The sequence below is a fragment of the Rhipicephalus microplus genome, chromosome 1, assembly GCF_043290135.1.
Source record: "Rhipicephalus microplus isolate Deutch F79 chromosome 1, USDA_Rmic, whole genome shotgun sequence".
NCBI lineage: Eukaryota > Metazoa > Arthropoda > Arachnida > Ixodida > Ixodidae > Rhipicephalus > Rhipicephalus microplus.
The window spans coordinates 43,011,099-43,035,961 of NC_134700.1; the positions used below are offsets into that span (position 1 = coordinate 43,011,099).

General features: G+C 44.8%; 1 protein-coding gene across 8 annotated transcripts in view; it reads left to right on the plus strand.

The window, feature by feature from the left end:
• LOC119178803 (proteasome adapter and scaffold protein ECM29) overlaps positions 1–24,863 on the plus strand; it is an 881,180-nt gene that overhangs the window by 171,609 nt on the left and 684,708 nt on the right. For all 8 annotated transcript variants that reach the window (XR_012895350.1, XM_075895092.1, XM_075895224.1 and 5 more), the window contains exons 8-10: positions 6,757–6,839; positions 20,467–20,548; positions 23,381–23,497. Coding sequence is in view for 7 of the 8 variants with exons in the window: in XM_075895092.1 (XP_075751207.1) it covers positions 6,757–6,839; positions 20,467–20,548; positions 23,381–23,497 (282 nt within the window). In the remaining variant the exon portion in view is untranslated. The remainder of the gene's footprint in view (positions 1–6,756; positions 6,840–20,466; positions 20,549–23,380; positions 23,498–24,863) is intronic.

Sequence of the window (24,863 nt, forward strand, 5' to 3'; positions counted from 1 at the left end):
AAAATCATATGGGTGAAGCTCGTTCATCTCTTTACAGGAAAGCTTTACAAAGCACTGTCTGCTCGGCTTCCCCAACGTACTGCTGCCTGAGCCTGTATAGTGACTTTCAGTAGCGCTTTTGTAGGCATTGCACTAGGCATGTACATTTCCGATTTCATTTCTTTTCTTTCACAGCGATGGGCTGTGGCGTAACATGATACCAATCATGTAGGTAAGGGTACGCTCACCTGCTGTTCATGACCAAGCGTCACACAACAAACACTGTTGTGATTGCTATTATTCAATTAGTGCATTCTCTCAACCTTGAAGACCTGGTTGGGCCAAGTTCTGAATGGTTTCGTGCATGCAAAGTTACAACAGAGTGAAACAGGCAGTTTGACCACATTCGTCGCTAAGTGCACACAAAGCTGACACGGTATCACAAATGAATACTACTACGAAAAAATAAACTATAAATGCAAAAAGTGGGATGCAGTATGTAACAAAGGCACGAGAAGAGAATAACACAGGCGCCTCTGTTGTTTTCTTCTCTAGTCTCTGTTTCATAGTGCGCCTCACTTTTTGCATTCACAATGAACCATTACTAACTAGCCCAAATGGCTGTGTTGCTAGAAACTCAAAAGTTGTCTCTATGGTTGTGTACGAATGTGTATACAATTTTCAGGACAGCTGCATGGCACAACAGTTCACTGCGTTGTTCACAGAAGGAAGCTTCACGGGACTCATAAGAAAAGCAATAAACATTAGCTTCAAATGCACTTGTAATTGTACCATCTCGCATGGTGAAATGAGCTTTAGAAATGATGCTGAGTGAAATGACAAGTGAAGGCGTAATCTCCAAGCACCCACATTATAACCCATTGATTCCTCACTAAGATGACAGTGAGCGCGCCATGTCTCTTTTGAACGTATGCTAGTTCAAAGCCTTCGGGATAGCTTCCACAAAAAAACTAGCCAGGTTGCTTCTGGCGATCTGTGGGCTCCCACAGGTAGCCAGAATCACCCATTCTGAGAATATGAATGCCAAATGGCAGGGCCTCGTGCAGAAAAAAAGCTCACTTGCTGGCTCCAGCAGCCCACGGATAGCCAGAAGTGGAAAATGGAAAAGGAAAAAGGAACAAGTCACACCTTCGACATCTAGTCACACCTTCAGCAGTGGCACTTGTGGCTTTGTTGCAAGCAACTGCTGCTTTGTTGCGAAAAGTAAGAAGAAGCATAGTCTCCAAGATGTGTGTTTAGTAACTGCAAATATGTCGCTGTGTCGCAGATCTTGAAGGCCATACTTTTCGGGCCCGCTTGCCATCAAGTGTGAGGAAACAGGGACGGCAGTGGGAACAGTGCAATAAGGCTGCTGAGTCACTTCATGTTCATTACATTTTGGTGCTTTTGGCAATAGGCCTTGTTGAAGAACACTATGGCCGTGCATTGCAACCTACAAATGGAGAGAAAGATAAAAAAAAAAGAGTGGGAGGTTAACCAGAAAAAGACAGGTTTGCTACGCTGTGCTTGGGCAGGGGAAAGGGGGTGTAAAAAGTACAAAGCATGAGTCTCACTACCAACTCGGGAGGGCCCCACGTTGGCTTCTGCAAGAGTTAATGGTAGTTTGCTAAGAACTAAAGCAGAAAAAAGGCCTCCACCTCCCTGAAAGGACTTGTAAGAAAATTTGAATGCATTTGTTGTGCCGAGAGAGGCTACTGTTGCCGTCAGACATTCGCCTTCAGCGACTTCTGTCATCGCCTTGAGAGGCGCCCAGCCGATGAACCTTCGAGAGTGAAAAGCGAGCGGACGGGAGACTGTGGCGCCAGCATTCTCGGCTTGGCGTTGGCATTTCACAGCGGCGTTTCGAGCACACATTTCTAGATGTGTTTGAGAGGCGCTCAGCCAGTGAAGGGTCGAGAGTGAGGCCCCAGCGAAAGGGAGAGTGGGGTGCAGGGAGGACAGAGGGCGAACGGCCATAGAAAGAGCGGTGAAGCGCTGCACCTACTCCCTCCTACATTCTCCCACCACATGCTCTAGTTGCTAGGGCCAAGGATAAGCGCGCGTGTACACAGCTGTTGCTATGGGAGAGAAGAAAATGCCTGCCGGCGCGCGGACACCGCCGGATGCCTCACATAGCCCGACTAAAAAATGCCTTCGCATCTAAAGGAATGGCATTGTACGCCCCTTTGTTGGCTCTCTACGATTGCTTTGGCCCCTAAAAAAGTGGCCTGGGTTGGTAATCTCTGGCAAAAATTTCCTGCTGGTTGGCTATTGGTTCGAGTATGGAACCAGCAGACAATGAAACCAGTAGATGATGGAACCAGCAGGTGATGAAACCAGCAGGTGATAGAAGCAGCAGCTGATGGAACCAGTAGCTAATGGAACTAGTAGCTGGTGGTTCCAGCACAGTGTTGCAGGCCGTCGGCCAACTTGTAACTTGCCGTCATGGAGCATACCTCCAAGCAACAAAGCTGACAATAAGCTAAATTGAAGCTGCATATTATCAGCTGCAAGCTTTATTGCAGCTCTAACTCTTTCGTTGCAGGGCGAAAATGGTTGTTTTTCATATGTCTCAAGAATATAGTTTTTGCCAGTTTGAAAAGTACTTCAGCACACTTCAAAGCATATCAAACTTTGCACAATTAAATGCTCTTTCTAATAAATATATGTTGTAGAGCAGCAAAAATATTTTGGAATAAATAAAAATGTGAGATTGGGTGAAATTCTTGGTTGCCAGATGGTACACAGTGCAAAAAAAAAAAACACTATATATGCAAAAATATTCAAAACATAGACTTTAACAAGGTGCTTGATTGGGATGGTTGGTGCTGCATGGTAGACGAAGAAAGTTCTTGACAGCGCAAACGACAGGAGGATATAGGAGACGAGAACAGAGTGCTGAACTAACAACCAAAGTTTATTGCAATCCAAGTGCAATATATAGGAAAAACAGAATCTCCGCATAACCACGCAACATCAGCAAAATCAGACATACACAAGCCGAATGGCCTACTTAATCAAGAGCCAGTCATATCAGGGGACCCTAGATAATGAAATTCACAGCCGTGAAGAAAAATCGAAGGTTTGCTAACACAGAAAGCACCAAATTGTTTAATGTGGAAGGCTTCGCTAATCTCGCGCTCGCGCTGATCACACACTTTTTACAATGGTCCGCCAAGTGGCTGGGAGGAGCCTTTTAGAGAGTAAGCGTGCTCCCTCAACCGATCATTGATGGATCGGCCTGTTTGGCCAATGTAACAAAGCCCGCATGTAAACAATATCTTGTATACAATTGCTAAAACACATGCAACATAGCGCGTAGCGTGTTTTTTGGTGCATGCTTCTTTCTTAGGTCCTTCAATATTAACTCTGCGACATAGCCCGGCGAGTTTGTCGCGTGCGCAGAACACAACTCGTACACCTATTTTGCCAGTGATCTTTTTTAGCCCATGGGAAACCTCGTATACATAGAGAATAACAGCTGTGCTGGAATGTGGTTTGTTGAGTAGGCTGTTGCTTTGTTCCTTATCAGGCACTCTTAGTGACGTAAGAAGAGTCTCGGCGATTGAAGTTAGGAGGGAATTAGAAAAACCTGCTTGTTGAAGACGATGAACTTGCTTTGAAAAACTACATTCTACCTGGTGGTGACAAGAGCGAGTTAGAACTGCTTTTAGGCAAGAAAAAGCGATGCCACGCTTGACTAGCTTAGAATGGGCGCACTTAATAAGAAGGCTTTTCTTTGAGCGTGGCTCCTACTGCCAACAGACATGGTCCACCAAAAAAAGCATTTCTAAGTCTAGGAATCATAGCTTCTCATCAGAAATAAGCTACGACATTAATTCAAGTTGCTTCGTTTTATGCCGAAATACGTCAAAAAATCTCACCGATGGTTTGTCAGGGGTCAAATTGGTCGATGGGGCAAAACACTAAAAAGTCTTCAACGTAGCCGAACACTTTAACTGTGCTTGTCTGATGAAGGTTAGCCATAAGACTTCTGTCATACCGCGCGAGTAAAAGGTCACTAAGAACTGGAGCTAAACAAGAGCCAGTGTACACTCCTTCCCGCGGAGTGTAGAAGGTGTTCTTGGGAAGTACAAAAGTCGAAACTAGATGAAAGCGCAGTAGTTATAAAGACCTGTGAACAAGAATTCCACATGCATTCTGAAATTAGGTGCAGCCTTAAGGCTCAATGCACTGGCTGACTTCATCGCACACAAGGTCATGAGGTAAAGAATAAAACAAGTCCTTGACATCAACAGAGAAGGCACTTAATCGTTTTGGGCACTCAGTCCGGAGGTAATCACTGACGGTGACTGCGCTCTTGATTCGACAAGACTCATCAATGGGCAGGACTGCTAAAGACCTTTGCAGATACAAGGCAACAGGATGCTGCCAAGTACCGGGCTCGGAAATGATTGCTCTGAAGGGATTGCCTTCTTTGTGTGTTTTCACTGGAAAAAAAAGACCGAGAGGCTCAGGCCTTTTGCCATTTTTAAGGACTTTGCCAAAGTGGTTAGCCACGCTTCATCGCACAGTTTTGCCGCTTGCGTCCTCACTCTAGTTTCTTTGATGGCTGGGAGCACCTTGAAATTCTTCTGCATGGCTTCTTCAGCCTTGCTTTCATACAAACGTTTCAGCATAAGCACAAACCCTCCTTCCTTATCAAATTGGAGAAGCTTGACCTCGGCCCTTCGTAGGCTGGTGACCACGGCACTAGACCGTTGTCGAGCCGTCTTGACGCCTTGCGGAAGGCACTCGACTCCCTCCTGGACGAGTCGACCAATTTTGTCATCTTTTGCTCCTCCAACGGTGCTTCTTACGAGACCAAGCAGCTCCACCTTGTCCAGTTTTGGATGCTCGCAGAATTTCAGTCCATTTTGCAATAACATTTTTACACCTGCTCGTCTCTTCGTCTTCTATCCCCTCCTGTCGTTTGCGCTGTCAAGCACTTTCATCTATCAAAACATGGAAAATTTAGAATATACATTTTGTAGGTAAATGACCCAGGAAACAGCGTAAAAACTAATGAATGCTGTACAAAATGTTCCTCTTCACATAGACAAAGAAAATCAGAACCGAGGTGCTGCTACATTGCTCGTGCCGTGCGGTGAAGCATTGCATAGTTTTTCATGAGACACAAGTGTACTCCTACTCTTTTCTCAGTAAACTTTTGTTGTCTTGTGATAATTTAATTAAAAAAAGAAAGTCTCTATGCGTTTCATTAGACACCTGTGGTGTGAATAATTTCTCTATATATGAAGTTTCATATGAACTTCTCTATTTCATCTAGCGTTACGTCTTTTCATAAGCCAGCTCACTCCGCATAGGTTGGCGTTCTCATATATGCATCTATGAATATTTTTTTCTCGTTTTTGCTCAAATCGTATTAAAAAAAAGGATAATATCGCATGTAGTTCTAAAAGGTTTTGCACTGCTTCATAGTCAGGGACAAGATATGCTCTGGGAGCCTTCTTGTAGTTAGGAGAAGCTCTGCAGCCTGTGCCAGCACACCGCGCTTCAGCGAAGTGTCTACCATGCACGTAACCAGAGTAGCTATAAGATTGTGCACAAAGGACACAGTCTTATAGCTACTGGTTTGCTTAATATAATTAAACCTACAATTGGACGTATAACTTAGCAGTTATTGTGTGCCAATGGGGTACTGGATTCAATATTTCGCTTATTCGAGATTTCGAAAACTTGAAAAAAGCTTCGTTTTCTTCCCAGTGATGTATATATTTGGTTTCTTAGCCATAGAGAATGAACACTTGAGGTCATGGTAAAATGTGCATCATGTACCCCGTATGGCAACCATTCTAAATTGTCTTTAATAATGACTGGCATTAATTTCTGTAGTTAAAAAAAAATAAATTAAAATTAATAAAACACGGGTATGATGAAGAGAGGCGGCGCTGTCCTGCCTCTATTTTTCGGGCTACAGAAACAAATGCCAGCTATCGCAACCAACTAGCTCGCTTTATCACCTTGACGGATTTTATTATGAATGCACGCGATGCTATAATGTCACTGGGTGCATTCACTGATGGAACTGAGTCAAGCCAACTTAGAACTAGCAAGTCAGCTGCTGGTTCCAGCAGCATTACGGGAGAAAACCAGTGACCTACTGAAACCAGCATGAAAAAACCACTAAGCACTCTGCTGGGACCAGTACAGTAAATGGGTTGGCTGCTGGGACCAGCGTAAAACCATTAAGCCCACTGCTGGAACCAATATAACCGGCAGGTTAGTTGCTGGTTCCACCGGAAACCAGCAGCTCCCAGCAGAAAGCGAGCAGGAAATTTTCACCTGGGATAGGATGCAACTGGGACAATCTACTGATTGTGCATTAAACATGCAGATGCACTCACAAGTGCTGCACATACAGCCAAACCATCACGGCAGTCACACTGCATCTAAGGCGTGAAAAAGAAACGACAACCTCTTAGAACACTGCTAAAAGATGATTGGTGTTTTTTTATGAAAAGTGCACTTGTGGGGCTTTGACAGGGGGCAGCATTCGATATAGTATTGGAAGTTTCTTTGTGCAGGTGTTCAGTGTGTTTGTGCACCAGCTCCCTACTTTTGCATTGAATGTTCAAGGGGACTTGTCAACTCTTTATATAGCCAATAATTTGATGTATCCAAGTTTGATATCTCTGATTCTTTTGTCTCATTTTGTTTATCAAGCTTTGTCTCATGTTCTTGGTTGTTTGTGTTTTCATTTGATGTTTGCTCACTCGACTTACACTCCGTGCTTTTTCTGCACTGTTGCTGCAGGTCACTTTCGACACGCTTAACAGCCCGGGCAATGCCAAGCTGAAGGGCATGGCACTGGAATTCATCCAAGCTGTGTGCAACAAGTGAGTGTGACTGGCTCTCTCTCGTTCAGGAAGGGCTTGCAAAAGTATTGGTTTAGTTCAAAGGGAATAGTGCAGGATGGTTCGCGGGCACAAGTAGCGGCAAGGTTTGCATACAGCGTTGACTAAAGCATACAAAATACAATTGCCCCTTTTAAGGATATAAACAGGTTTGATTTGGGTAATGGCTCATCGTTAAGGGGGGACAAGGGTATGAAAAAAACTTTTTTATTATAACTTTTAAAATTTTTTATCCTACTGTCATGAAAATTACCATACATGTGTATCATTGAATGGAGATTTCAGATATCTCATTTAGAAAAGAAGTAATGATAAATTTGCGCATTTTAGTTAGGTAATTCTTTACGGGTCGAAATGGTAACTTGCTATAGAAAAAGTTTTCAAAACTACATGTTTCTTCTAAAAGGTTCATCCCACAGGCTAAAGCAAACTAGATGTCAGAACAGTTACTTCTTTGATCAGAAATAATTTAAAACTTGGCAGGTAGAAACGAGCTTCCAGTAATTAGCTGGTATTTTTTATATATCGCATTTACTCACGTAATGAATGCACTTTTTTTTCTTGAAAAATCGGAGCAAAGTTGGGGGGCGCGTTTACTACGCGGGGTAAATTTTATGTAACTTTTTCGAGAGGAGCAAAAGATGTGGTAATGCAAAAAATAGTTAGCTGGCTTAACCTTTCGCAATTGACATACGCGTACTCTGTTTGGAAATAGCTTCTTTGTTGCACTTTACTCATCTTCGGTGGTTGATGGTGCTCTCTTCTGCAAGCTGACCCCAGGTCTCCCGCGCACGCCATAAAAGTGTTTTGCGGCTATCTTTTCTCGCAATCGTTGAACCGCAACAGTGGCATATGCTGTGATCTTTAGGCGTGCCCAAGAGCGTGCACTACAAGGCCACGATGCACTTTGCCAACTTCGCGGCAAGCTTGCACGACGACCATGACGACGCCATTAACATTGTAGCAAGTAACCAACATCCTTTTGCAATCGACATACACATACACTGTTTGAAAACAGCTTCTTTGTTCCGCTTAACTCATCATCCGTGGCTGATCGCGTCATCTTCTGCAAGCTGTCCCCAGGCCGCCCGCGCACGCCATGAAAGTGTTTTGTGGCTATCTTTTCTCACAATTGTTTAACCGCAACAGTGGTCTGCTCTATTCTTGAGGGGCGCCCAAAAGTGTGCGCTACAATGCTACGACCCAATTTGCCAACTTCGACGCAACCTCGCACGATGACCGTAATGACCCTGACAACACCGTTAACATTGTAGCAAGTAGCCAACATTGTAGCAAGCTACCCCCGAAGCATCAAAACAAACTGTCCACAGCTACATTAACGACAAAATAAGGCTGCTGCCTTGCTTTTACATGAGAAGTTCCTCCATGCACGGATAACAAGTAAATCGAGAATTGGGGATGCTACCCTGCTGCCGAAATCATCACAATCTTTTCTAGACAACAAGCGATTTTTTCAGATTTTCCAGAAACCTGCGACACTATAGTGATGAATGACCCTTCGCGACAGCAAATCTTGTCGTCATCACCTGAACAACATTAGCATGTATTGGCCTTTTTTTAAACTGCCCGCATCGATTGGCATGGGCAGTTTCGTGACCTTCGCTCACTGTGTGCTTATCAGCTGTGACGTCTTTACACTCGCACCATTTGTGAACGCCGCTGTGGCACACAGATGAAAAAGACGGGGACATGCTGCGCACAGATATAAAGACAAACTATGCGGCCTGTGGCAACGGGTGAAGGGGAGGGTGTAAGCGAGCCGATATGGGTGGGCAAAATAATGAAAAACGGAAAAAATCCAACGTGTAAGAAGGCGTCAGGTGTCCGTTAGCGGGACTGCAGCGGATGAATGAAGGGGGTGCGTTTATTACTCCGGGGAAAATATTAATTTTGATGAGTGAAGTTGTGGGTTCGTTTATTATGCGAGTGCTTTCATTACGCAAGTAAATTTGGTTATTACACTGTTGAGAGAAAAAGAAGAGCCTTAGCCTGTAGTTCAAGTGCTGTGGAAAAGAATGGTACCAAGTTTGTTTAGAAATCTTCACAGAATGTTGCTCAAAACGTCACAAAAATGACAATGCCTAGAAAATTATGTTTTCAGTTTTAAAAACATTTATAATTTCATATATCAAGCTTTTAGCAAAAAAAAAATGGCATTTTACCAAAATATTAAATTTTTCTAAAACATACTTACGACTATAAATACCTCGAATTGCAATTTTTTAAGGTCGGCTCTTTTTACAATATCGTGCTATCCTCGTCCCCCCTTAACGAACTGCAACTTATATACCTTCGTACAGTGATTCCACCCCTGCACCAAACTGCACCAAAGTGCGCCAAATCGGATTTGCTGCGCCATCGTGATAATATGAACCGAGATTGCACCAAACTGTGCCAAAGTCTCAGATTTCGGGGTAGTCTATCACTGGCAATAGCCACACCGGTGGGTCAAAAGATGTGCAGCTTGTTGTCTGGGCTGCCAAAGTTGCAACCACGTATACCTAGAATTATTTTGCATAATTATCAGAGGTCACGCGTGCGTCCCTTATAATCCACGGGGCTACGCTTGGTGTTGACACAGGTTTTGTTGTGCAAGTCAGCTCAATGGCATAATGTGCTCTCTGCAGTGACTCACAAAAGGGCATGTGAATTGTGGGAACATGTTTACACTTTTCCTCAAATATGCTTCATTCATGGGAAGAGATTTTTCGTAATTCCTTCTACCAGCACATCTGCGCTTTAATCACTGTTGCAGTAAAAGCCCCCTGAAAAGCCCTGTCCTTTACGAGCTAGTGAGTGATAGGGTCCTAGTGTGAATTTTTTGCGTGCTTTTTTAAAAATGTCGTCTCGCCTTCTGGTTGTAGCAGCTGCAATTCGGTTTTAATACACTCAGCTTTGAGTAGAGGTCCCATCGCTGATGGTCGTGGTGTAGGAAGGACGGCTTACTGTCGAAGGGCTAGGCCTTGTTACATATCTGCCCCTCTAGTTCCTAGAACCAATAGCTGATGGTTAAAAAATATTCAGCATGACAGCATTGCATTCATTGCTCCATTCTGGAGGATGGGCGGCTGCGTCGCGTGAAGGGCATAGTCGCTGGTGCGCGCTATCTCGAGGCATTATGAAACAGCTCGTAAACTTGTGCTATCAGAGTCTACATCGTTTTGGCACATCTGTCTGTACCTGGTTCCTGCAAGTGTGAGCCTAGGTGATAGTACGAAAACCGCATCGGCACCTCAAGCGGCCACAGTCCTTTTAACCAGCGTTCTTTTGAGTTACGCAAGATCTGCTCCCAAAGGTACAATTTGTTAGTTTCCCTTAAGCTTTTGTCATTGAATGCAATACCAACAAATTGTATTGTTATATGAAGTAAGGCTTGACGTCATCTGCGAAGAGCACTAGTGGGCGGCCAGGTTGCCATTTGAAAATCCGCACACACGCCGTATGCTCAAAAAACTTGCTGCATTCGCTGTGTTTGAGATCCGTACGTCGACATGGGTGACTAGCGAGCCCAGAACACTTCTTGCATGCAGATGCACATACAGAACCAATGGTGCGGTGATGTTGCCATCTTGCAGATCAACGCTCAGTGCATGAACCCTTTGTGGCAATTCCAGGGTGTGAAACATTTTTGCAGTATTTTTTGTGGTGACAGTTGTACACGTAGAAGAAAGAGCCATTTCTGAAACCTGCTGAAATAGCGCGTGTCAGCGGAAGTTCACAGTTGCTGCTCTGGTGACACTCCTCCCCCCTGTATTCCTTCATGCTCCTTGAAAAAAGTTGGGGCATGTTTCTCTGCTAGAGTAGCAATGTATGGCAGTGCTGACATGCAGGGTGATGTTATGGCATGCGCCTTTCGTGCAATCAATTAATCAATCTATCAATCAATGAAACTTTATTTTCATGAATAGATATATGCAAATACAGAGATTATTTGGACCGATAGCCTACAGTGGCTAGTGGACGGTCCAATACAATGTGCAACATAAAAAAGTGTACAGGTAAGCTTTGAGGTGACAAACAAAAGCAATCATGTGAATACAGATAACTGCAGACATGCATACTTATTAGCTTGCAGCTAGCTTTCTATACATAGGCACTTATTAAAAAAATACAGTGAAAATCGAATCAAACACACACAAGCTTACATGTCTTGACTTCACAGAAAAAACAATTTATATGCCATACTGAAATTACATGCTGTTGTAATCTCTAGGGAGATCCTGTTCCATATTTTTGTTCCATAAAACTGTATCAGTCTTTCTCAGTAAACATCAAAACATTTGGGCAGATCGAAATTACCATTCGAAGCATGTCGTGTATTGCGATTAGGAATTGAAAAAAGATCAGCAGCCAAAGATGAATTTCTATTAATTATGCTATTTACACCGGAACCGAGAAAATGTGTTGTGATTGGAAAATATTACATAGTGATTCACCTTGGCTTATGATTTTCAGTTTGCGCTTTTGAAGTCATTCAAGAGTTTTTAAATAACTGTTAGACGTTACACCGCACGATTCCAGACAGTAACCTATGTGACAATGACACAATGAAAAGTAGAAGATAGGTTGGCTCTTTTCATCTCTGCATCAGTCACATTCATTAGCCCCACTTGCACGCTTTTTCCAGCATGAACAACATACAATGCACGAGGGGAGGGGATGTTATCCATTTGGACGTTACACAAAACATAACAGCGACAACAAGAGCCAGTTGAGGAGTGGGGCGTTTCGAAGTGAAGAGTGCCACGCTCTATTAGTGAACGGACACAGTAGACACGGTTGGAACGAACCAAAACAACACACATTTATTTAACTACTTTTAAAACAGCGACATTGTCAGCCAAATTATTATAACATTACAGTCGACTCCCGGTAATTCGAAGTCGCTTAATTGGAAGTTTCGGTTAATTAGAAATGAGCAAGTGGTCCCATCAGTTTTGCATGCAATCGTATAGAAAGAAATGCTCGATAATTCGAAGTTAAAAACCCATAATATTGGTTAATTAGAAGTTTTTTCAATCGACAGTCTCGTGGCGACCGTAATTTTACAGTAAAATGGGGAACTTTTTATATGCCAAAACATCTGCCGGACCGCGCTGGTGTCTTCGCCATCACTACTGTCCGCAGCGCCACAGATCTTGAAGCGACAATCTTTTTAACGCTGGCGAATCGCATCGGCGGCATTGACTGACTCTTTAGTTGACTTTTGTCGAGACTCGAGTGTGTCACCGCGTCACCCGCGCGCTGGGTTGATTCCACACGTGTTTCCGCGCTTCTGATTTTGAGTGTTGTGGTGGTGACGTACGTTTGATAATGGCAACTCGTTGCCCTTACCGAACGCTAGACCTAGCGACGAAAGTTGAAGTCTTGAAGGAAGTTGACCAGGGAGGCACCGCCAAACAAGACATTGCAAGAAAGTACGGCATTAAGCCTAACACGCTGTCGACTTTCACCGACATGCTAGCGCGAGGTTGGACCCGCGTGAAAGAAGAAACCATCGCCAATTGTTTCCGGGCCTGTGGTTTCATGGAAAACTCGGGGGATGCTTCTCCTTGTGCGCCAGTGGAAGTGCAAACAAATGAGCTCGACAACGGTAGCTTTCGCGCCGCTCTCGGTGATGTCCGTTTTGACGAGTATGTCGCTGTGGACAGCAACGTCGAAACATGCGGTCCACTAACGGACAGCGAAATCGTGCAGATGGTTCGGCCCCATGACTGCATTCCTGAAAATGACGATGATGACGACGACATCGGAAATGAGCCACCACCGAGGGCTGCCGATGTAGCTGCTGGTCTTGCTCTTGCGCAGCGGTTTTTTGTTGGAGAACACAACGCCGAAGAAGCACTTCGACACGTGTATTCCTTACAAAACTTGCTAGCCGCAGCCAGATTCGGCAAGCAGAAGATGACAGACTATTTTTCCTCAAAACTGTCGCGCTTTTAAACTAATAAAAGTGCCGTTATTAGTGCTTTTTGCTTAATTCGAAGTTCGTTTAATTTGAAGTTTTTTGTGGTTCCTGTGAACTTCGTATTAACGGGAGTCGACTGTAATTGGGATCAACACACTAAAACAACAACCTTACACAAAATTACACAACACTCAAAAACATAAAACAAGGCGGCTTTGCCAACGCTTGACTCACCACGACGGCTCTTGGTGCGCCACCCGCAGTGCCACGCACCGGGGATCCATCGCTTCTTTCGGTTCGCGCCAACCACCACCCGCCAAAGAGTACCGCTTCTTTCTCCTCCTTCACCACCAAGGCTTGCCGTGCGACGTCATGGCTGGCGCTACCATTCTAACTACCATCATAATGATAGTGGTGGTGATAAACGCTCGTGAGCAGAACGCTCAACAGTTGTGACCCTCTAAGTATAGCTTCTTTGCCAGACACGCGCGCCGTGAGGCGCAAACAGCATTACAGAATGTTCACACATGTTCACACCCTTACAGGATGTTCACACAATTGCTGTCGCATTAAAAACAAAATGGATTTTGTCTTTGAGTCGTCTTAGGCATATGCATAAAGTATATGCATAAAAAACAGAGGCATATACCCGGTGAGTTTGGTTTTTTGTTCTTCTTTTTGCACTTCTTTCTAGAAGATGCTTAGGGGTTTCCGGAGTATAGACAAAACGCCTCTGCCGTATAAAACTTTGCAGCAAAAGAAAAACAAATTTTGTTAAATCACGTAGGCCTAGCACAGAGAAATGTGTGTCGAAAGAGGTTGACCAAAATTTATGAGACTAGCTAAGTGTCATCATGTTACCATCCAGTAATATAATCGGTTAGGAAGAAAAACGACCTCTTTTTTTTCTTGGAGTCGTCTTAGAGGAATGCCGTTGGGACTGTGTGAGTCTCTAGTGTTGTATGTCAGAGGGTTTGTCTACTATGTCTGCTGATAACCTCCATTTGTGTATTTTGAATGTTATTTCATGAAGTACAATTTTATTCAACCTGTATTGTTTATTTGCTATGAAAACAAATAGCTGAACAATATATTCAAAAATGCTCAACAGCATCACACCATTTATTTTGAATCATCAAGTGAAATAAGGAGAGCTCCAAAATTGATTGGCTCCATGAGATTTGCAATGAATCCAAATATTTGTTAGCTTATCACAAGAACCCCAAAATAATTCTTCATGCCCTTGAATGTAAATGCAGCTTGCTTTTCCAATGTGATTCATGACACAACGTTAGCTGCTCCATAGATCTCCCAGATGCAAAATTACCTGCTCCCAGATGCTTTGCAATGGGAAAGTTTACTGCTCCGAAGTGCTCTAAAAATGAAAATTTTGCTGCTCCGAAAAATTGCTCCAATTCAGAAGACCACAGTAGCATCACTGCTTTAAAAAAAATGAATCAATGCGTTAGTAGTATGTTCATTCATCCTCAAAGTAAGAGTTTGCGGCGATACGTATCTTTTGTAACATGCACTCGCAGTGTTGTGCTGCTTCACTGCAGTGAAGCCACCTTTACAGGGAGTTGAAAGGCGGGCAGATTTGTATAAGAGGAGGACGAATAAACTTTATTATAAGAAACCAGCAGGTTTAGGTGTCAGGGCCTAGGCCTCCCATGAAGGGACGTCAAGGGTTTGCCTCGACGACGCCACACAGGCATGCTGGGTCGCCCAGGTTTGGTCGTCAAGAGCGGGCCCCACAGAGCCTCATGGAGCTTCGACGTAAGGGTCGTGGCGTTAGTGTGTCTGCACTGTGCCAGGCACTTCCACAGCAGTTTGTTTAAATTCAGATTTTTTTTACATCATTGGCATCATGATACAAATGCTAGGGAGCTTGCAGAAGCCTTTTTCATAAAAAAGAATATTAATAGTTGTGTTAGCTCACCATCTATATCTCTTTTAGATTGCGAAATCTCGTTACTGGATGACACTTGATCACGGTAGAGCCTTCCCCCTTGTATTTCTCTTTCCCACTGTGTTTTTCTGTGATATACTTTTTTCTGTGAATAAATCCACGTTTCGGTCTGCACTTATCTGTCTCCTCCTTTTGCGTTCCATCAGTTTGCTCTTTTTCATCCATTTCGAGTACTTCAAAATTTTGAATAATTAAAATTTATATCAAAGTGAATTCAAATACAGTCGAGCTTGCTTATAATGAACCTGAGACCTGACGCGGCATTCGTTCGCTGTATCCCGAAGTTCGTAATAAATTCAAAGCAGTTTTTAAAAAAGTTGCGAGTTAAAACACAAAACTTTTTGCCCCAAAAAGACCGTGTTTAGAATAGGAACAGTGATAAGGGCGGTCTCGGGTTCATTTAAAACGGCAGCGTGCTCGTTTGCCGATGCCCGCGGCATAAGCTGCACGAGCCTCTGGCTCCAAAGTTTTTGCATTCTCGGAATTTGATTCCTCCAAATTGCTCTTGCTGTGTACTTCATTCACAATGACTTGATCCGTGCACGGTTCCGCGGTTGTTCGCATTATCATCGGCCGTAATTAAACCATCACAACAGATGTCTCAGCCGCTCTTCTAGGTCGGAGTCAACGACGCGCTGCCACAAATCGCCGCCGCAGTGGTCCTGTTTGAAAATTTCAGGCTCGACATCGGGCCCGACGTTGACGAAGTCAGCCTTGCGAAAACAGTTTCGCGCGCATGTAGCCGTGACCGCCGCCCACAAAATATTCACCATCTCCACAGCTGAATACCGGGATGCCTGAAGCGGCAAATTGGCTGCCAGGTGGTCAACAGCTATGAGCAAACGCTCTGCAACACGGCGCCTAACACGCGGATTATGCCCAAGCCCAGCGGTTACACTTTCAACGCTTTGTTGAGGGGCAGGAAAAAGCGTGCAAGGCCTCCCAATCGCCATCCTGACCACACACGCACACGGAGAGCGAGCAACACACGCCAGAACGCGTGGTAGAGCTCTGAGCCTGTTGCTAGTCAGAAATCAAAACTTCTGAATTTTAGTCAGTGTGGCTGGCGCGGCGAAGCGGTGGAGATGAGCAAAGGAGTTGTGTCAAGAGAGAAGAACGGATTTTCGAGAGAAGGGCAAGGAGTTGCGATAGAGTGAAGAGAGGGGAAGATACGGCGGGAAGGCGATCTTGAAAACCAAAACACGCGGGAAAGAGGCAGGTCTAGCAGCTTGCTTGAAAGGACCGCCAAACGCGGAACGCGTGCGTAGAAAAAATGGAAAGAGTGCCTGCGAGCACAAAGGTCTAAGCATAGCCACCTCGATCGGCGCGCGCGGCAGTCTTCAAAGAATCAGCGGCCGTGGTCAAAGAATCGTGCTGTTGCGCCGGCGAGTTGGCATGGCCTCACCGACTTCGATGTTTCGTGGCTCGTTTCGCCCAAATTAACAGCTGTTTCTACGCTTCCGCACGTGTGTGGAGGGAATGCGGAGCTGAGTGCGAAGTGAGCAAGAACAGCCCCTAAACATGAAAAGAATCTCAAATTACCAAAATGGGTGGGGTAGCGTATGTGCGTGCACTAGAACGATACGATAAGACTAGATGCAGATGATCGGATACAGATGATGTTGGCAAATGGTCTGGTCGTCACTCTAGGCCGGCGACGTCAACGACGGTACCAGTGATAAAAAACAGGGGAGATGGCCGACCGGTTTTTGGAAGATGAGTGGCAGTGTGAAAACACGGGCTATGTCTGGCTATGCGTGGGTGCTCAGAGTAGAGGGGGACAAAGGAGTGAAGGGTGCGTAACAAAGAGCGGTCGGGGAGAGTGGCAACTAGAGGGGCGCAGAGGCAGGGTCGGCGTTAAACAATAAAAATCTATGGGCACCTCGCCGATGCCCCATTCAGGGTCAAAAGTGGTTTCCCGGGAAGTCGGCAGAGGGCGGACTCCGTTCGCTGTAACCGATCGGTGGCGCTCGGAGACGTTCGTTGTAAGTGCGATTTGGTGTCATTGAAACAATGTATATTTTCACGGTCACGTGGATATTGTTTAAGCGAAAGTTCGTTTTAAGTGGGGCCACTATATGTGGCTTGACTGTAATGTAATAGTCATCTAAATATTCAAAGTGCTCGAATATTTGCGCCAGCCTACTTATGTCACAAATTTCACCACCACAGATGTATTAAGCGGGTTTACTAAACAGTAACGTGTTTTACTGCTTTACTACAAACTTCTACATAATACTGTTTTAAGCCCGTAAATAGCATTAACATATCAAAAGTCCGCATTTTTATTACAATCCACCTCAACCACATTACTATGCATTTCCTGCATAAGGAATAACTACAGATCACATTAATTTTATTATTTTGCGTCAAAACTGTGGAACTCTACGTTGTACCATTGCATCATCCGCACCATATCATTTATGAGAGTTTTTATTCACACTAACTTGCAAAATTTATAACCTGCCATTTCCCACGCCAGCAGCAAAGCTATCGCTAGCATGCCAACAACTGCGGACGATGCTCCAGTTCTGCCTTCAGTGGAACGACCTATCATGATCTACCCGCCACGCAAGCATAGGGTCAGCATGCCATCCTGCATCCAAGTTCTCCTGTTCCCGCTGAACAAGGTGGTCCCGTATCCACACATACCCCACGCCATACCCTGGAACAGCCTGAGCCTTCTGCGCTGCACAACTTGCTGCCGAACACCTCTGAAGACAGCGCAAAGGAACTTGAGCCATTTGAGCACTCCCAACATAAACTTCAACTTCGCAGTCATTATGACGAGTGCTGCTCAAGTTCAGGCGACAGAGATGTGCCAGCGTCAGTACCATCCAGGTGCTTCACGAGTGCCTGCCACCAAGCCATCTCTGTTCAACGCGCCTGCCTGCCACTTCCTCTACAGCTCGTCGAAAATTGCAGTGTGAATTGCAGAGCTTTTCTTCCTGCATGCCGTTCCAGGGACCATCGACCAGCATGCTCATGCCTGCACCTCATGCAGACAGCGTCAGTTTCTCAAGGACGCTCATGCCTACAACGATCATGCAACACTTGCGACAACTGCCTTCACGAGGCATCCTCACGCTCCGCACTATCCTCACTGAGACATTATCTGAAAAGCGACCGATGGTGGCGCCGATGCCCGCAGTCACCAGGGCCTCGGCGGGTTGCATCACTGCTGCCCACAACATCTGTTCGGCATGCACCTCGCCCACTCTGTGGCTCCCAGTGTCGTCTGCCGGAACTTTCGAATGCCCAACCTTTATCCACAATGAGGACTCAGACTTTCCACGGACAATCCACGGACTGTCGCTCATGTACATAGATCTGTCTCCCTTCTTTTTTTTGTACATATGTTTTCGATCACGCAAAGCGCTAGGGAAAGGAGCCTATGTAGCACCACGCTAAATTTGGCCAGCTGCGTCGCTCGTGTGGCGTGGGTCACGAGGAATTAGAGAACGGCTGAGCTCCTGGCCTGGCTGGACGCTGCAGCAGCGACTCTGGCTTTGCCTGCCTCCCGAATAAAAGCTGTGACCTTGGCACGGGCTTTTCGCCGCCGTCTCCCTCTCCTTCCTCAACAGTATTTATATGTATTTACTGTGTTTTTATGAATCTATTATGAGTTTGTTGTATGTCTTTGCCTTTGTCTGGGCTTATTTGCTCTGTGGCTGAGTGGCAACTACTTCTGCAACAGCCCCTGAATTGCCTCCGGGTTTCTACCCGTATAATAATAATTGGCCATTACATGTATAGTTCGCAATAAAAATTGACTGATTGACGGGGGTGTTCCCACTTATTGTAGAGCACTCAGACATTAATCTTCATCAGCAGCAAAGACATAATTAAAGTGAGCAGCTGTGTGGGTTCACATGTAATGGACTCATATAATGGACCCATATAATGGGCCCTTAGTGGGCAATGAACAACTGTACCTGCAGTAGGCATTTTAGGATAGTTTGAATTGGCCACTATTAGGCATGCAGTCATACGCTTTCTTGCAGCTCGGTTGAGGCATCCACCTAGATCCGAAGCCAGGCCAGCAATGGAGAAGGCAGTGTGCACATGGTCTCGTAATGCTATCGTGTTGTACTCTTAAAAGCAAAGCTCAGGAATCCTCCAAGTCTTTGTTTTATCTATTTTTGTTTTTGACAACATTGGCTCAATGAATTTTCCAGGAACTTGGTGTGTTAAGTCTATGGCTCCCCCTCAGGGAGCAGTGTGCCTTCTTTTTACCGATTAAGAGCTGCGTAGTGCGTAGTACACTGTCATAGTCTTTGATGTCATGGTGTTTGGAGTGGTGTAGCCACCTGCATGTTGTTATTGCATGCCTTCTCGCTTGCCAGTCAGCTTCTCATGGCAAGCATGGGTATTTTGAAATTGTGAAAGAGTAATTAGTCAACATGGGAAGAATTGTTTTTCTCCTTACTGTCCCTTAATATCTGTGTTGTGTGTGTTAATTTTTCTGCATTCACAAGCAAGCTGCTGAAATGTTAGCTCATTTAATCGAGCAGTTACTTTATCATAAAGTTTTTTATAAATCACATGAATGGCCCGAGAGTCCAGACTCGCCAGCCATGACATTACAAGCTGCTTGCTTCTCGACAGTCTTTATTTTTGTAAATGCTATTGCTCAGTGGCCAGCTTTATATGCAACTTAACTATTTCAGCCTTATTGAGCGTTTGCACTGAAATTGAGCGGCTGATGCTTTAGGAGAAGGCAGAAGCTCCGCTCTATGCAGCACATAACATTGCCCACAAGTTGGCAGAATGATGGCCACTGGCACTGGGTGAAGGCCATAGCCGGCGACATCTAGGGCGGACTTTGCACTGAAGTGCTATTGTTTTACAGTCAATTTTTCATATATGTATAAGCAGAATAGACCTTTGAATTCTATTTTTATCTGAAAACTCAAATTATTTAAGTTCAGAAGGGTTGCTGATCAGGCGAGTTGGTCATCCATGAACGTAGCGTGTATTAGCGCACTACATAAAAGAAAGGGCCTACCTATCTCTACGTCTGCATCATGTCCCTTTCTTTTACGTACTGCGCTAATACACACTATGTTCAAATTATTGCATAATCATGTCATGGCCTTTCAATAAAGATTGAAAATGGTCTGGTGTCAAAGCGATGTTCCCAGCACCAAGTTTGTGCAAGGTGAGCTAGCTGCCCCACAATAAAAAAAAGCACTATCAAACGAGGAGATGTTAGATCCCTTTTGTGTAAGGGGCATTGTATACAAAATTCCACTTTCATGTGGAAAATTACCACGTGGCCAGAGTGGTAAACACCTGATCTGCAAGAGCACATGGGGGATGTTGGTAGTACAGCAATATGGGGGCAACTTGCTGGCCATTATTGTGTAGTGAGACAATGAGGGAGGATAGCTATTTAAGAAAGAGCCGATTTTTTTTTCCTATGGGCAACATCTCACTGTTTCTTCATTTGTGTCAGTGTTTTTCTTTTTGGAATTTCGTTGGTGCTTGTCCTGTCTTCATTTTGTCTGTTTTCTTGTTTTTTTTTTGCTTTAGTTTCAGCTGTTTTAAATCTGAGCTGAAAGGCACTCCAGAGAAAGTCATTTTGGATTTTAGTACTTTTAAATTGTATCATGATGGTGAAGGGTAACATTTGCCTTTCCTAAGCCAGTGCTTTTCAGTAAAAAAATGGCTGTTCGCATCTGTTGTGTTGCATGACTTGACTATTGCAGCAACCCTGAAGACAAGCTGAGCATGGTGGGAGGCCAGCTGATGGCAACTCTGCTGCAGTTAGCATTGCCTTCCCAGGATATGGTGCGTTGGCCTTGGAGCTTATCTTATTCACTATTACAGCCACACTGTTACACTGAGTAAAGGCACAAACACACCAGCATAAAAACGTGCATAGCTCACGACCGACAAAAAAATGCTGCAGCCACACTAGCTCCTTCTTTTTAGATTGTTGCGGGGGCAGGCCGATGTCACTGCATCTGCAGTGTGTCTTTATTGGGGGGAGTCATGCATGTTTGCAACAGCATAGAGAAGATTATGTTGGCCCTGAAGCCTTTGTTGAAAGAGTGTGTACTTTGGTTGCCGTGTCTGAGATGAGGCTTATTCGTAAAGAATGAGATATGCGTGCACAAGGTTTTTTCTGAAAGACGTGCGCTCCAAGCCAAACCAACCTGCTCATCAGGACGAAATGAATGTCCAAGCGGGTCCACATAAAATTGGTCCTGACTGTGTCGTTCACTGAAGGTGCCACTCCTAATGGTTTTCCGCAAAAGTGGCATGGGGTGCACCTTATGGAATAGTGCACAGATTTTCTGAATGCTGCCTTCTAGCAGCTTTGGAGAATCACACATAGCCACTAATAGTGGGCCACACACATTGTTTTGCTAGCGTAATTACTCTACTAACAACTTGCACCGGCAGACAAGTGTTTACACCTTGCAAGATGGCTGCTGTCTTGGGTAACTGTACTAGAGCGAACAGGAATAAAATTGTAAGGATCACTACAAACTCAATTTTCGCAAAAGATTAGTTTCATCATCCGCAATGCCTTATATTTCCTGTACCAAAGTTATTTCATTCGGAATGCTCGCAGAGTACCCACCCTCATAAATTAACTTTGTCAGCACGTGCTGTAAGCACTGAAATGTGGCTTAACTCGTCCATTTGCGATTTGAAGATTCTTCCGCTCTTTCCCCACTTCGATTTATTTCGCAAAGATCGTGCCGACGGTATACGTGGTGGTGGCGTTCTCATCGCCGCAAGCCATGAGCTACGATGCATCCCGATAATGATGCAATCACCTCTAGAAATGCTATGGTTATGTTGCACCGCATCGTTCCCGCCCACTATTCTTGGCATTTGCCGTTTTAAATAAACTCGAGACCGCCCTAATCGCTTCTGCTCTTGGAAACACGTGCGTCACGGACTTTTGGGGGCAAAAAAGTTCGTGTTTTCACTCGCAACTTTTTTTTAAGAGCTGTTTCATTTACTACAAACTTCGGGATACAGCGAACAAATGTCGCGTCACGCTCAGGTTCGTTATAAGCGGGCTCGACTAATTAAAAAGGCGACCATACAAATCCTAGTAACTACCGTCTCATTTTCCTCACCAGCGTCTGTTCGAAACTAATGGAGCATATTTTACACTCACACATTGCCAAATTTCTGTCATCTGTCAGCTTTTTTCATCCTAACCAGCACGGATTTTGCAAAGCTCACTCTTGCAACACTCGGCTCGCTCTATTCATGCATGATTTACATTCCAACCTGGATCACAACATCGTCACTGAGGCTCTATTCTTGAACTTCGAGAAAGCATTTGATGAAGTATCGCACATTCTTCCAGTGCTAAAGTTTCGAACCTAAACGTACACCCCAACACAGTTAACCGGTTGGTGAATTCTTGACCGATTGCCTATTTGTTTCCACCAGCTCATGTTCCTCCATTCTATCCCCTGTTTTATCTAGTGTGCCGCAGGGCTCCGTACTTGGACCGCCACTCTTTCTTGTATATATTAATGACCTTCCAGATAATGTATCATCAAATATACGCCTCTTTGCGGATGACTGTGTTCTGTATCGTCAAATAGCAAACTCCATAGACTCCTCTCTCCAGCATGATCTCCTCGAAATCCAAACATGGTGCAACCGATGGTACATGTCTCTCAACGTAAGTAAGTGCTCTCACGAATCTTTTCATCGCTGCCGTAACTATGTAGCATCTTCGTACTCCCTCAACAACAACACCTTGACTCAATGCTACATTTTTAAATACCTAGGAGCACATATATCTAGCGACTTGTCCTGGACCCATTATATACACCAACTAACCAATTCCTGCAATCGATTATTAGTTTATCTATGCCGTAACTTATAATCAGCATTCTCTACAGTCAAGTTGCTTGCATATAAAATGTTAATACAATCAAAACTATAATATGTCTCTACTATCTACGACAACCACCAAGTTGACATAGCATGTAGTTAACTCTTGAATCGGTCCAAAGGCATGCTGCAAGGTTTATTCTCTCTGATTACTCCTACAAGACAAGTGTATCCGCCCTGAAATCCCAGCTATGCATCCCCTCACTTTATTCTCACTGCAAGGCTGCTCATCTAATCTTTTAGGTTTTTCTATTCACTGCCTCCAGGAAACCAAATCATCATTCCTACACATCGTTCCTCTCGTCACTCTCACCAAAATGCTGTGTATCAGCCACATGCACACACGACCACCCATCAACATTAATTTTTTCTGCATACTGCTGGAGAATGGAATGCTCTCTCTTCATATATCGCCCTCATCACTGACATTGCTTAATTCAAGGCTGCAGTCGAAGACCATCTTTCAAGTCATGAAATATAACCTGACCGGCCAGTATTTTCTCTTTGCCCACTCCTTATGTAGTGTCCCAAGTGGGACCTTTGAGGTATTATGAATAAATGAATAAATAAGTGAATAAAAAGTAGCTCAGGGTAATGCCAAAGTTCTCAGAGCCATTTCACACCCTTAAAGCAGATGTTCATAGAGACCAGTAAAGGCAGGCCACTTGCTGGAAGATGTCGAGATTTATGTAGGGTCACCTGTGTACCAAGTGGTGCACAGCATTCTGTAGCCTCTCTTATGTGATGCAGGACATGCGTCTCCGAGTGCTGGCCTGTTCTGCCCTTGGCCACTTAAGCCGCAAGTTGCCCCGCTTGGTGGCCAATGACCTGAGCCTGGTTCAGACGCTGTTCAATGGGCTGGCCAAGGTTTGTCATTCTCTGCTTGCTTTGGTCACACCAGTGCTTTTGTCATGCTCTTACTTAATTAGGCACTCCACAAGTGAGGAAAGAAAGCGCTGCCTCAGAGCTCAGTTGCCTGCAACGAGCCCTGTAGAGAGCCTTTACGGTGAGTCGAATGAGTGGTCAATCTGCCTGCAGAGGTCCTACATGTCTTTTATCTATTATCTGAAAGTGAACGGTGATAAGGAACACTCTACCCATTTCATAATAAATGATTTGTCTTGTTCTGCACTTTTTGGAAATCACCCCTCGATGAAGCAGCCTTACTCACTTCGCGTGAAGGGCCTAGGCGAAATAACAGGTGTGTCCCTTTTTGAACAATTTCTCATGGCTCTTACTGCACACCTACCGCCGTTGCAGTGCCCGTTCATAGAATGTGATGTATCCTTTGTGGAAGTGACGAAGCATGCACCTATTGCACATATACACACATACTTCATGGAACTTAAACACAAATATGCTTGCCCTAAATTTTTTACAGATGCCTTCAGGTCTCTCACTCCTGTGTCCTATGCAGCTTTAGGCCCATTCTTTTCTTCTTCCGGTATTCGGCACCCTCAAACAAGCATTTTCATTGCAGAAGCTCATGCGCTCTTGGCCCCTAAGCACGGAGACGAGGCGACTTGAAAAGAAATAAACTTTATTTGAGCGAACTTTTGCCCATAAACGAATTGCGTGAAAAGACTGTCGGTGGCCTCGAAACGGCCTGCTCGGTTCAGCATCAAGGGAAGAAATACCCCTGCTCTCTTCGCCAGTACGCATCAGATTATCACTTGGTCCCACTGCTTATCAAAGGCATGCCTACCGCGCGAGCGACGGAACAACGTGTTACCGACGCCACACTGTAGATAAACTGAGGACGGTGCTGCGCGACGAAGTGGGCACCATTATAAATGCACGTGGCAAGGCTCCCCACGAAAGGGCATTGTCCTGATGCTACAACGTAATGAATGGAAATGAAATTGGGAGCTTTCTTAACAATTGGTGCAGGAAAAAACATACACATCACAAAAGATTGTCCATGAGTCCGCTAACGCTGGAAAAACTTTTTCATGTGCACGACATGCACCAGGGCGTGCCCGGCTTCATTGAGATTGCATAACCCCATCAGGAACATCTTCATATGTGAGCAGCCCCAGACGCCGTGTGATCTTGTAAGGTCCAAAGTAGCGACGGAGGAGCTTCTCGCTGAGACTGTGACAGCGAATTGGTGTCCATACCATTACACGGTCACTGGGTGCGAAATCCTGCTTGCGGCATCCCAAGTTGTAGTGTCGGGCATTCCTCGTGTTGCTGCTTCTTTATGAGTGTTCGGGCAAGCTGGCGGGCTTCC